The sequence below is a fragment of the Ursus arctos genome, unplaced genomic scaffold (assembly GCF_023065955.2).
Source record: "Ursus arctos isolate Adak ecotype North America unplaced genomic scaffold, UrsArc2.0 scaffold_11, whole genome shotgun sequence".
NCBI classification, from domain to species: Eukaryota; Metazoa; Chordata; class Mammalia; order Carnivora; family Ursidae; genus Ursus; species Ursus arctos.
The window spans coordinates 14,421,221-14,435,307 of NW_026622775.1; the positions used below are offsets into that span (position 1 = coordinate 14,421,221).

Here is a 14,087-nt window from a genome sequence, read left to right on the forward strand (position 1 = left end):
GTTCTTAATTCTCAAACCTAAAAAAAAAAAAAATAAATTCTCATCTTTTCGATATTGCTGAATGGATTTAAAAGTTGCAGGATGTGAATACTAATATATCTGAAATGCTTATAAATAATCATCTTTTGGATAAAGGTAACAGCACACAGTCTTCTAAGGACTTGTTTTGGTGTCAGTGCTTTGAAAAAAAAAAAAGACTGTGGACCAGTAGGTCTTTCCACACCATTTTCTTTTTCTTTCTTTCTTTTTTTTCTTTAAAGATTTTATTTATTTACTCAACAGAGACAGAGACAGCCAGCGAGAGAGGGAACACAAGCAGGGGGAGTGGGAGAGGAAGAAGCAGGCTCATAGCGGAGGAGCCTGATGTGGGGCTCGAACCCATAACGCCAGGATCACGCCCTGAGCCTAAGGCAGACGCTTAACCGCTGTGCCACACAGGCGCCCCTACACACCATTTTCTAAAGTTTCCTTGACTATGAACCTTCAGCCTGATAAGGCCCAGCAGCTCTTCCTCATCAGTTTATGCGGCAACATGGAGACAACATGGTTTCAAGGGTAATTTCCAATTACAGCAGATCTGTAAATTGTGAGTCATCAAGATTATACAAAATTGAATTTGGCTTCTTTTCAAGTTTCACATTCATCACATAATCGGGATATGAAGCATCCATCCCATAAGAGGAGGTAGCATCCCAAGGAAGGAACGTGTTTAAATAATACACACACCCAATTTTACAGCTGTCCTTTTATATTCAAATGATATTAAACAGACTGTCATGTTAAATTGAAAACATTTTAGATCTAAAAATACCCTGTTGAAACAAATGACAGAGTGAGAAACAAGACCAAAATCTATTTTTATAAAATACAGTCTATAATTTCAGATACAAAAATGCTACATACAACCGTACTTAGATATCTTCTAAATTATAATCTGAGATTTATATTTTTTAAAGTTATCTCTGGTGAATTTCAAATTTAGTACTTTTACAGAGTTTAAATCTCTGGACTGAATCTTTATGTTTCCTTTTAAAACTGGAACTGAGCAAAAATATAATTCTAAAACAAGATTCCTGACTTCAAAGAACCGTGTCTTCAGATAACCTTTCTCCTTAAATCATTAGAACCAATTTCCTTAAAATTATACTTCCTCTTTTTGACTGAGCATTAAGTAGAAAAAAATCATGACTTGGACTTCATTTTGATTTTCTCCTGGTTTTGGATTCCTTTATACTCTTTTGACATCACTATTATATTTTATCATACCTTCTCCCAAAACAAGTTGCTCATTGTATGTTGCTTTCAAGTATGTTACCGAAATATAACCTAAAGGAAGAAATTAAGCTTCTTGCTTCAATTTCCCTTAAGCATCAGTGATAATTACAATCATAACAATTGCCGGATTTGTATTTTTTATTCTGGATTCCTAATTATATAGGACAATTGAGGGTAATTCAAAAGTGTTTCAGATTCACCTACTGCCAAGATTCTTGAAAACGTCTTTTGCAAAACAGAATGTTAATGCTCTGAGGACTCTATTACATTTGCACGAACATGTTCTGTGACTTTTATGGAATGAGAAGGTAAAGGGCTAGGTTCATCATAACTAATATTGTAATGCCACTATGTGCTGACACTCTGTCAGTCAACAAACACCGAGAACCTATTTTGTTTCAATTTTTAGTTATATGTATTTGTATATTGTTAATTTCTAAAGATAACCAGTATAAACTCGGGAGGATCAGTCTGATATATATTTAAGTGTCTGGTCCTGTACAGATCTTACGTAAGCATTGCAGACCAGGAATGTCTGCATCTAAATGATTAGAGGAAATAATGTTTTTCTTATTAAGAATTGTCTAAAAGGAGAATAATTCAATAGATGCTTTAGTTCTTAAATACCTCTTTATTTTAAACTGAACTGTTGTAGGGAGCTATAAATAAGATCAACTTTTGGTCTGTTTCACAAAAGAGCAAGTTTTATCCTGTTATCGTATGCTTGATACTTTAAAAACTCTTCACCTTATCCTCATCTGCAATGAAATATTTTGGTATATTAATTTCTTTCTGGCTAAATCAGTAGTAGCCAGTTGTAATAACCAGCATATGCACACATGCACACACACACAAAGATGACCATAAAATAAAAAGGTCTAATAAAGTGTATGTTAATAAACTTCATTACAGAGACGTGGCCAAGAAGGAAAGCCATGACTCCTTTTTCCATTTTATAAAACAGAGCACGAGAAGTATTTTGCAAGGCTACAAAGTTTTCTTTTCCATTTGTACCATTTTTTGGTAGAAGTAGGATTTTCTTCTTTCTTTTTCTCTCTTCTTTTTTTGCATAAGCACCTACAAACTCTAAAGGTAGCAGATAAGAACTATGGGACCAGTGAATTGCTTTCAGCTACTTCTGCTATGCTAATCAGGTGAGAGAAATCTGGGTTTCCTATTCGAAGCCCTTCTAAACGGCTGAGGTCCTTTACAGCTACCATTAGCTGTCAGCTTCCCCGTGGATATTGTCCATGTGCACTTTGAGGTAGTCATTCCTTGTAAACTTCTTATGGCAAAACTGGCACTCTGCCAGTGGACGATTGGGATTGTGAGTCATCTTGTGTCGGATCAGCATTTTCTTTAGGCTAAAAGCCAAGTCACAAACCTAGAAAAGACCCAAAGAATCCAATCATATTATACTGAAAAACCTGAAGATATGCCGATTTATCATTTATACAATATACATTATGCATAGTCCTATTATCAAGTATGTACCGATGGGCATAAGAACAAAAATTGCTTGAAACAAATGGAATTTAACATCTCAACTAAAGGGTAGAGAAAATTAATTCTAGTTCCCAAAAGCTGTTTGCATTTAATGTGTGTGTCTTTTATACCCTAACCACCCTCTCTCCTCCTCCACTACTGTATTTAAACATGTCTAGAGAAATAACTCCTTGGGAATAATATCTTTCTTCCCATGATGGAGTGTATTGACAATTTCATAGTAAACCTCTTAAACAAAATGCCCAATGGCCCAGGGCATCTCTCCATATGACATAAATAGCACAAGACATGTCTCGCCAGCGACCCCTTCAATTTAGTCCCACTTGTGAAGTAAAAGGTTAACACTGCTTTAAGCATCCTAAGTGGAAGTTTATTACCCACAATTCCAATTCTTGATTTCTTATTATATACACTCATTTAACTAAGGCATCTAACATGTTTATTTCATATAAGCTCTGCCACATCACCAACACCTGGCCCAACAGATGTTAGCTATCTAATAATTACAAATATTAAATTACCACAGAAGATGTAAGGTCTTCCTGCCTCAGTACTTTCCCACTTCTCTTGATGTAGCTTCCTCTTACTGACTCCTCGGGGAAGCCTATATGATCTGTCTGCCAGAAGTCCTCGGTTAAATGCTTTCATAGTAGCTTCTACTTCTCCTTTATAAAACACTTACCCTGAATGTAATTAGGTGATTTTCTTATGTCTGTCTCCTTACTGGTCTAAGAAACATTAGGGCAAGAGTAATCATTCCATTAATATTTGTTGAAAGAAAGAAAGAAAGAAAGAAAGAAAGAAAGAAAGAAAGAAAGAAAGAGACGAAGGGAAGAAAGAAAGAAAGAAAGAAAGAAAGAAAGAAAGAAAGAAAGAGAAAGAAAGAAAGGAAGGAAGGAAGAAAGAAAGGAAGGAAAGAAAGGGAAAGAAAAGTGGTTAAGATGTTTGGTAGATAAAAGTCCTATGAGCAATGTAAGTACACCAAAGCCTGTGGAATAATTCCAGAGAAATCGAAGAAGGTACCTAGAGAGATTATTTTCAAGTTAAAGAAACTCTAAATTTCCAAATTGTTTTTATAAGTATAATCAAAATTTGTTATTATAAATAACGTAGAATTATAATATATCCCCTATCTTCTATTTCCCTGGCTCCTTCTCTAAAGCCCATGTAATGAGCAATAGATACCAAATTCTTCACTGGCTTCCCATTGAAAGTAGATTCAAAATAAATTCCTTACCATGGTTCAAAGGCCGGTCAATTTGCTCTCCAACTTCACTTGCATCCCTTCCTTCTCACGATGCTCTAGCTTCACCTGCCTTCTTACCTCCCCTAATACCCAGACTCGTTCCCACCTACAGGCCTTGATTTATACTATTCCCTGAGCCTGGAATGTTCTCTCCCCCATGGCTGACTCCTTCTCATCCTTTAGGTTACTTAGAGTTACTTTCTCAGAGACTTCTTCCTGAATTATTCTTTTATGCCTCCCCCTCATCCTTTTTAAATTTTTTCCCAGTCTTTATCATAGAATGCAATTAGGTATTTATTCAGGTTTATTTGCTCAATGTCTATACCCCACAGGAATGAGCGGTCTGTGAGTACAGGGGACATAGTGTCTTGTTCACTTCAGTCTCATTTCAGTATTTGGCACAGGAAGTAGGTTGAAGGGCTAACATCAGCTTTCATTATATGCCAGGAACCATTCTTTGCAATTCATAAAATAACTTGTGCAATCCTCACCTCACCCTTTTAGGTAGATACTAGTACTATGAACCCCATTTTACAGAAGGAAATTGACACTTTCACTTCAGTGTCTCAAGCAGGTTGCCCAAGGTCACAGAACTAGGAAGTGGTTTCCAGGATTTAAACCCACGCAGTGTGGATTCAGAGTCTTTGTAACCCCAAGGACAGACTATTATTAAAGGCTCGAACTTCAAACAAAGATATGTGAGCTAACTGTACTTTTTCCATTTGCCTGGCTGACACCATTTTTAAGGAATAAAAACCTCTCTGAAAAAATAAAGGAGGTTCTCAGACAGTTCAGCTCACCAGTGTGTTGTGAGGGATACAAGTTCAAGTTCATTTACATGGTCACCATGGGAAAATTACAGCAGCAGCAAGCTAGAGAAATGGAAAGGAAGTGGAGCAAGATGCTGAAGTCATTGATAATGGCTCTGAATTAAGGAGTCCTCGAAGCTCCAACAGGAGCTGGGATGAGAACAACCCAATGGATTTTTGAATGAGGGCCCGAGGATTAAATGTCAGTAGAGGGTAGCTGATGTCACAGTTGTGAAAGTGACTACCTACACGTTAAAAGCTATGTTTTCATGACCTTAAACAGTCATTAACAGACTTCAAACTGATGTTCTGTATAAATCGGTCAAATACAAGGACATTCATGGTCATTTTAAAATTATGGGAGAGCAAGAAAGAATTCAAATAGTCAACAGGAATGCTTCCTTTTCTTTATTTCCACCTGAAGTTCTTAGCAAACCCTTCCACCTATTCCAAATTAGTATTATTCACCTGTCAAAGAACAGGAAAATATTTATTCTTTCTCTAGGCTAGCAGTAAGCGGATTTTGTTTTAAAATGAAGTGAAACAACACATTTATCAAAGTACCTTGAGAGAGAATATTAAAATTCTATATAAACATCTTTAATTAACATTTATCAATCACATACAATGTGCCTTGCCACTTCAGTTAGAAACAGAATAACAAAGAGCACTCTGTCCTGCCCTATGGAGTCCACAGTCCTAAAGAGAAATATTTTCAATGCCATGAACATACTGCTAGAAGAAGGAACAGAGGAGAGGACAATCAAGTCTTCCTAGATGTACAGGTGTTGTCAGGTCATAAGGTGGGGAATGATATCCCAGGGAGATGGAAGAGAACGTGCAAAGGTACGGGGTTGTAACGAGCAAGGCTCATGTGGGGAAGTGAAAACAGTTCACTAAGGCTGAAGAAATAGATTATTAGAGCAACAAGCTGAAATAAATAAATAAATAAATAAATAAATAAATAAATAAATAAGAGAAATAACTTGAAAAAGATGTTAGAGTTGAAGGCTGGAGCCAAACCCTGGAGATCCTGGTAATCATAATAAGACACTAGAAGTATCTTCAGCAAGTGGTGGGGATTCATTAAAGGATTCTAAATAGAGACTAAAACTAAAATATCATTTAGTCAGCAAGCTTGAGTCAGCAAGGCCAATACTATTATTCCACTCTAAGCCAGAAATGATTTGGATATGAACTAAGACAGGACTTATTGATTCATTGATTTATGCTCTTAAAAATATTCACTAAATGTTTCCTGTATGCCAGGCAATGTTCTAGGCCTTATGATACAGCAACAAACAATAAAGAAAAAAACTCTGTTGTCATGGAACTTATAATACATAATAAATAATTAGACAAACAAATATGTGATATTCAGGTAAGTGCCATGAAGGAGAAGAATATGGGGTGATGGTTATCAAAGTAATGGAAATAAGAAAGAGAAGAATTTGAGCTGAGAATTGAAATAAGTACAGGAGAAGGCCATAAAGATAACTTGAGAAGGGTGTCCCAGACAAGGGAAGCAGCCGCCCCCCCCAACAACAACAAAAAGACCTATTTATTGGAATATAAATGTGTCTGCATGTGTCTGAAAAACAGCAAGGAAATGATGTGGTCAGAGTGAGGTGGACAGTGGTGGTGAAGTGAGAGCAGTAGGGATAGGAGGGTGGGGGTGCAGATCCATAGAGACTTTCAGACCATGGTGAAACTTTGGTTTTCATTCTAAATGGGATGGACAGTCATTGGAGGGTTTGAGCAAATGAGTAAAATATACTACATATACAATCTACATCTAAAATATATAAAATCTGACTCAGGTTCTAAAAAGATGACTCCGGGTGGCAAGCTTAGAACAGACTGGGAGAAGCAAAGATCAAAGACAGATAAATTAAGAAACTACTGCTGTATTGCAGGAGACTAAGATGGTAGTTGGGGAGATGTGAAAAGTGTTCAGATTCTCAACTTATTTTAAATGTAAAGCCAACTGGATTTGCTACTGGATTGGATGTCAGGAGTGAGAAAAAGAGAAGAGTGAAGGGGGCAATGGCAATTTAAAAAAGATAAAAAGTTTGAGAAATATATAGAAGGAAAGACTGTCGGGAATTACTGGGACTGAACGGGAGCTACTTGGGTTTGAACCCTAGACTACTGACTTCGCCAGTAATAAGTGGTAGAGAAGAGGCAAGTCACTCAACTTCAGTGAGCCTCAATTGCTCCACAGAAGTGGAAATAATACCTGGGTATTTCTGGGGTGTAGTGGAGATGAGAGAGAATATATAGAAACTGGATCACTGTGTCTTTCCCACAATAGAAGCTCAACTAGATGATGCTATTGGTCATGGCTTAGGGAAAAAGTATCTGGCACGAGGCTCAGAGCTTTGGTTTGAGTTATTTGGAGACGGTGGAGCCCTCAGAGAGATGTACATGTTGTGACTGAGAAGGCTGGGGAGATACTGATTTCAGTGTGGAAGATAGGAGAGATGTCTTATAAGCAGCTTCAAAATGTCTGCCTAGGGTTCAGAAGAGAATTCTAGGCAGGAGAAAGAGAGATTTGGAAGTCATCACCATGGGGATAGTAACAAAGATACTAGAAGCTCAACAGCTAAGGCATGCTGGGGGAGCTGCATGGGGTGGAATGCCTGTGCCTAAGGCGCTAGTGTTGATGAGTGAAGTGGCATTTGAGCAAACTTATAACGAACTGAGAACAACATAGATCAGTTTTTTCTTTACAATTTTGCTCAAACGCCACTCAAATGTCATTTGTGTGTGTGCATGTGTGTGTGTGTGTGAATGGCAGGCAGTGTAAACAAGAGATGGAGAGGACTTTCCAAACAGAGGAAGTAGTGCATGTAGCCACATGGAACAAGGGTCAGGGATGCAGAACAGCATCACTGCTTTAGGAAACTCAGTGTTAGTACAAGTAAAATGTAGACTACTGACAGATAAGAGATTAAGATTTAATAATAAGAATTGACAAAAAGAATAATTTTTCAGTTAAGTAAGAAGGTGGATTTTACCCTGTGGGTTGTGAGACACTATCACAGAGAGGCACATGATTAAGTTTACTTTGAGACAATCACATTGGCACATGTCTACTGACACCTGAGAATTAAAAAGGATTTTTAAGAGAATACTATGAACTGTATGCCAATGAATTAGATAACTTAGATGAAATGAACAAGTTCCTAGAAGCACACAAATAACCAAAACTGATTCAAGAAGAAACAGAAAAACTCCAGAGACCAGTAACAAGTAAAGAGATTGTATCAAAAAAACAAAACAAACCAAACAAGAAAAACCCAAAAAACTTCCCAACAAAGAAAAGTCTAGAACCAGACAGTTTCACTGATAAATTCCACCAAACCTTTAAAGATGAATTAACACTAATCTCCTCAAATTCTCCCAAAAAACAAAGAAGAGGGAATACTTCCTAATTTGCTCTGTGAAGCCAGCATTACCTCCATACCAAAGCCAGACAAAAATATTAAAGAAAACTTTTTGAATACAGATGCAAAAATCTTCAAACTAACAAAAAAACAAAAAACAAAAACTCTAACAAGCCAAATTCAAAGGTATATTAAAAGGATTACAAGTCATGACCAAATGGAATTTATCCAGACTGCAATGGTAGTTCAACATAAGAAAATCAAACAATGTAATACACCACATTAACAGAACAAAAGATTAAAACAATTATCTCAGTTGATGAAGGAAAGCCTTTGACAAAATCCAACACCCTGTCTTGATAAAAATACTGAACAATAGGAGAGAAGGGAGCTTCCTCAACATAATAAAGGGCATTTATAAAAAACTCACAGCTAACATCACATTGGTGAAAAGCCGAAAAATAATGCCAAAGAATGGACCCCTACTTCACACTATATTCAAAAAATTAAAATAGATCAAAGACCTAAATGTAAGAGCTAAAACTATCAAACTCTTAGAAAAAACAAACAAACAAACAAACAAACAGGAGAGTAAATCTTCATGACCTTGAAATTGACAGTTCTTAGATTTGACACCAAAAGCATGTTGCGAAAAAAGAAAAAAACAAACAGATAAATTGAATTTCAACATTGAAAAGTTTTTTTTTTTTTTTTAAGATTTTATTTATTTTAAGTCATCTCTGCATCCAACGTAGGGCTCAAACTTACAACGGCCATATCAAGAGCTGCCTGCTCTCCCGCCTGAGCCAGCCAGGCACCCCCAAAACTGAAAAGTTTCATGCATCAAAGGATATTATTAAAAAAGTGAAAAGATAATTTATGGAATGTAAGAAGATGTCTAGTATCTAGAATATACAAAGAACTCTTACATTCCACAACAAAAAGGCAAATAACAGAATTTTAAAATGGGAAGAAGACCTAAGGAGATATTTCTCCAGAGAAGATACAAATGCCAACAAACAAGTATATAGAAAGATGCTCAATATTATTAATCCTTGAGGAACTTTAATCAAAGCCACAATGAGATATCACTTCACATGCCCTAAGAGGACTATAATTTTAAAAAACAGGAAATTAAAAGTGTTGACAAAGATGTGGAAAAATTGGTATTCTCGGGCATTGCTGGTGGGAATATAAAATGGTGCAGCTGCTATGAAAAACAGACAGCAGCTCCTTGAAAAGTCAGAATCATCATATGACACAGCAACTCTACTCCTAGGTCTGCGGCCCAAAGAATTTAAAACAGGTACTTAAGCACCTGTATGCACATCTCAGAGCAATTCACAATAGCCAAAAGGGAGAAACAACCCAAATGCGCATCAATTATGAATAGATAAACAAGTTGTGGCATATACATACAACAGAATATCATTCAGCCATAAAAGGGAATGATGTACTGATACAGGCTACAATGTAAATAAACCCTGAAGACATTATGCTAAGTAAAGGAAGCCAGTCACAAAGGTCACATCCTGTATGATTCATTTACAAGAAATACCAGAATAGGTAAATCTATTGAAATGAAAGAAGACTGGTAATTGTCAGGGTCTGAGGAAAGTAGGGAATAACTCCTTAATGGGTATGGAATTTTATTTTGGGACATTAATGTTTGGGCATGAGATGGAGGTGACGGTTGCACAACACTGTTAATGTACTCAGTGTCAATGAATTGTTCACTTTAAAATGATTGATTTTATGTTATGTGAATTTCATCTCAATTAAAAAAAAACATTACTTTGAAAGGGTGATGAACACGTACACTGGAGATTGAATGTAATAAAACACAGGGAGGGTTTGGGCTGTGCACTGCTAGTGGAAATAGAAACTGAGAGGAAGTAATAGATTTGAGTGTTATTTAGGAAGGAGAAAGACGGAATGGGTGAGAAAGGACAACTTCTATCCAGAATGAGTAGGTTAAGAGGATAAAATTTTGGAACAAAGACACCCAGTTCTCTCTCTGAGCATGCTGCATTTCAGGGAGGTTTTGGAGGCATTGTATCTCTACTCAATGGACCAGTTTGAGCCATAGAAAAGGATCAGAGAGTTTTGAAAATATGATAGAAAGAGATGATAGGGGAAGGGAGGGAAAACTGAATGGGAAGAAATCAGAGAGGGAGACAAACCATGAGAGACTCTGGACTCCAGGAACCAAACTGAGTATTGCAGACCAGAGCGGTGAGGGGGAATGCGGTAACTGGGTGGTGGGTATTAAGGAGGGCACGTGTGGTGATGAGCACTGGGTGTTATACACAACTAATGAATCACCGAACACTACATCAAAAACTAATGATATACTATATGCTGGCTAATTGAACATAATAATAAAAAAATTAATTAAAAAAAGAAGTAAATAGAAAAAATCATGCTTGTAACATTACAGTTTTTTTTTTTTTTTTAATAAATATCATGGCCAAGTTTAGCTTAGGAAGTAGTCAACAAAAATATTTCACATAAATGAAAGTTGAGTTGAATATGATGGTAGGAAGGTGTCCGTACACAGTTAATATTTAATTTCTATGTCCCATCAGTTATTTGTGTAGCTGTACAATTTAGTAATCTAAATAGGTTTTGCCTATAAGAAATTGTTTCCAGTAAAAGCACCAATGAATTAAACCAACTGAAATTATGAAGCTGGGGCTGTACCTCCGGTTCAGGATAGAGCTCTACATGCTTTCTCTACAAGTACTTCTTGCCTTAAAGAAGTTCACTGTTCATAAGTATTTTTATGAGTAGACCCACTGGGAGGACATTGTTGCCTTAACCTTACCACCAAAGTTTCATGGAAAGACAAGGAAAACATCTTGTGTCTGTGAGTTTCCTTTCATGTGGACCGCTTACTCCATACTTTTTCCTTTGGGATATGCCAATGGGACAAAGTCCTCGGGTTTCCCTCCACATTTAAAGATAATTCTCTACTGTGCAATTTCACACACAACTTTAATGCTGCTTCTTCTACTGAGCTACATTAATACTCTTCTTGCTATTTTTGTGTTGGAAATAAGCATCCAAGTGTTTTCCCTAAAGCCTGTATCAATCTTCTGTCTACCGTCAATCTTACACAGAATCGTGACACCGCTCATTGAGAAACCAAATTTTTCCTTAATTAATTAACACTTAGATTAATTTTACTGACAGTGGTAGTATTTTTCCTTTCATAAATAGTGTAAACAACTATGTTGATAATTTCATTTCAATTCAAGTGTCATAAACAGAAAATCTAAACAATTAGCAATATTATTTAAACAAAGGAGTTTGTTCATGTTTTAGAAATCCATAGTTAGGCTGTAACAAAATAAATAATATCTATGACCAGTGAAATCTCTGGTTTAAGTGTCATTAACCTGTCAAAGATCTGGGTAGACACATGAAAGCTGCCTTGAATCATCATGCACTTATACCTTGAAAGAACAACTCAATTGCATTAAAAAAGCGTGCAAGTGTGCCTTAAAGAAAATCAGAGTTTATTTGCTGCCAGCAAACTAGGATGAACAAAATTACTCAAAGTGGTTACACAGATTATGCAATCAAAAGATATAAGCAGCACAAGACATTAATAGAAAGACCAGCACTGCAAAACACACACACACACCTACACCCACATAGATGCACAGATGCAGACACACACACACACACACACACACACACACACACACACACACACTCTTCCAGCGCATTCTGTTACTGGAGGACACTGGGGAAAGAGAAGAGAAACCAAACTCACGTCGCACTGAAAAGGTTTTTCTCCAGTGTGCGTCCTCTTGTGCTCATCCAGGCCTCGCTTCTGGCTGAAGGCTTTGCTGCACTCTGAGCACTTGTACGGCTTCTCCTGCGGTCAATGGAAAGAGATCGCCATGAATTCGAGTGAACTTAGAGCCCTCCTTACTAAGGTGTACGTGGAGGGGGGGTATTTTATCTAGTTCTGTAGGTGCTGTGGCAAATCCAGACGGGTGCCACGAGTTATTTTAAGTATTCAGGAGAAATGGCACTACTCACCATCTGCTGGGAAACTGAACTACACGCTCAGGGCAGTTCACGTTCCAGCGTTAGACTGTACGACAGTCTTTAATTACGTCATACCTTTGCAAGGCTGGCTTCTGAATGATGGGCATGATCCAACTACTAAAACAACTGAACTCTTAGGTTTTCTTTTGGTCTTGACGGGCTGCAAAAATTCCCTGAGATACTAAGGGCATCACGGACCAAGAAAGTTTGGGACCCCTGATCTAGATGGTACAAATTGTTTACTATCTCAGAGGAATTCCTGAGAATGAAAACTTCAGAACAAAACTGTCATCAGATTTCGGGGGTAAGTTTAAAAAACTACAGCTCAACTGTGATTTAAGTATTTTCATTTCTTTTGCCCAATCTTTCTTTCCTAGGTAGAACATTCTTTTATAAAATCTAAGTTACTTTTTTAAATGAGGCATTTTTAAATTGTTTGTTATAGACTCTTAAGGAAAAAAAAAATATCTCCACAGGAAAAGAGAAAATGTCCACATTCCTCATCCACCTTTGATACCAGGCACTTATATCACCAACCTTTTCACTTGGAAAGAATTGTGAAATAAATTAACACTGTTCCACTAAAACAGCCCGTTAAAAAACAAAACAAAACAACCCCCCCCAAACAGCTGGTTATTACTAAACAGTGCATAAATAAAAAGATTTGAGGGAAAAAATGAGGTTTAAAGTAAACTTGCAATGAGATTTTTTTCCAAACACATCTTCAAAAATGTTTTAAATAGTTTTTTAGATTGAGGTTGTGTGTGTGTGTGTGTATTTAATTTCCTGTCATGTACATAAGTTCCATGCATATTTTCTCCTTAGTATTTAAGAGTATTATAAACGTTTTCAGACCTACAAAACCAAACCGACATGTGTCTGTCTACCAGCTAGCTCTCAAGGAATCAAACATTACCAGGACAGGTGTGCTTCTCAACACATCCCCCACCCCCACTCCCTAACTGCAGCACCTGTCCATGTCCTCAGAGGTGACTGCTGTGCTGGCTATGGGGCTTACCATTCCCTTGTTTTTCTCTATATTTTTACTGCACATGAATGGAAGGATCTCTAAGTAAGACATAGTATTATTTTGCCTTTTAAACTTACTTACATAGTATGATACTAGATGCAAACTCTGTGAGTTCTTCTGAAATTGACTTATTTTTACTCAACACTACCTTTATGAGCTTCTAGTCCCCAATTTCATTTGGTGAACACACGTTGTTCCTACTCACTCATTTTTAATACCATATCGTATTACATTCAATGGCTATGCTCCATTTTGCTTATATACATTATCCAGTGATAGGTGGTTCAAGTTTTTCCAATTTTTCACTCTTACAAATTTGCTCTGGATTTTTTTGTACATGTTTACTTGAGTGAAGATCAGTGTGATCCCCTATGGTATGTATATCTAGAAGTGGGACTGCACCTTCAACTTTTCTAGAAATGGCCAAACTCTGCACAGTGGATAAACCGTTTTACACTCCAACATCCAGTATATTCTTATAATTCTATCACTGTATTTTACAAATTCTGAGACTCATGAGGTACATGATGAGTGTATATAAATTTAAAACTATTATGTTCCTAGAAAATAGGACCTTTTATCATGTTGAAGTGATCTTCTTTACCTGTAATAATTCTTTTTACTTTAAAATTAATCTCATCTTAATATACCTATAAAAGCTTTTTAAAATTAGTATTTGATGGGGGGTAGGGAAATTGGGGAGATGTTGGCCAAAGGGTACACATTTGCAGTTAGAAGATGAGTAAGTTCTGGAGACCTAATGCACAGAA

General features: G+C 36.7%; 1 protein-coding gene across 3 annotated transcripts in view; it reads right to left on the reverse strand.

The window, feature by feature from the left end:
• Window positions 1-730: 730 nt before the first annotated feature.
• PRDM5 (PR/SET domain 5) overlaps window positions 731-14,087 on the reverse strand; it is a 194,077-nt gene continuing 180,720 nt past the window's right edge. For all 3 annotated transcript variants that reach the window (XM_026499257.4, XM_026499258.4, XM_048212274.2), the window contains 2 exons: window positions 12,007-12,111; window positions 731-2,659 (listed from right to left, as the gene is read on the reverse strand). In XM_026499257.4, the coding sequence (XP_026355042.1) occupies window positions 2,495-2,659; window positions 12,007-12,111 (270 nt within the window). In that variant the 3' untranslated portion in view covers window positions 731-2,494. The remainder of the gene's footprint in view (window positions 2,660-12,006; window positions 12,112-14,087) is intronic.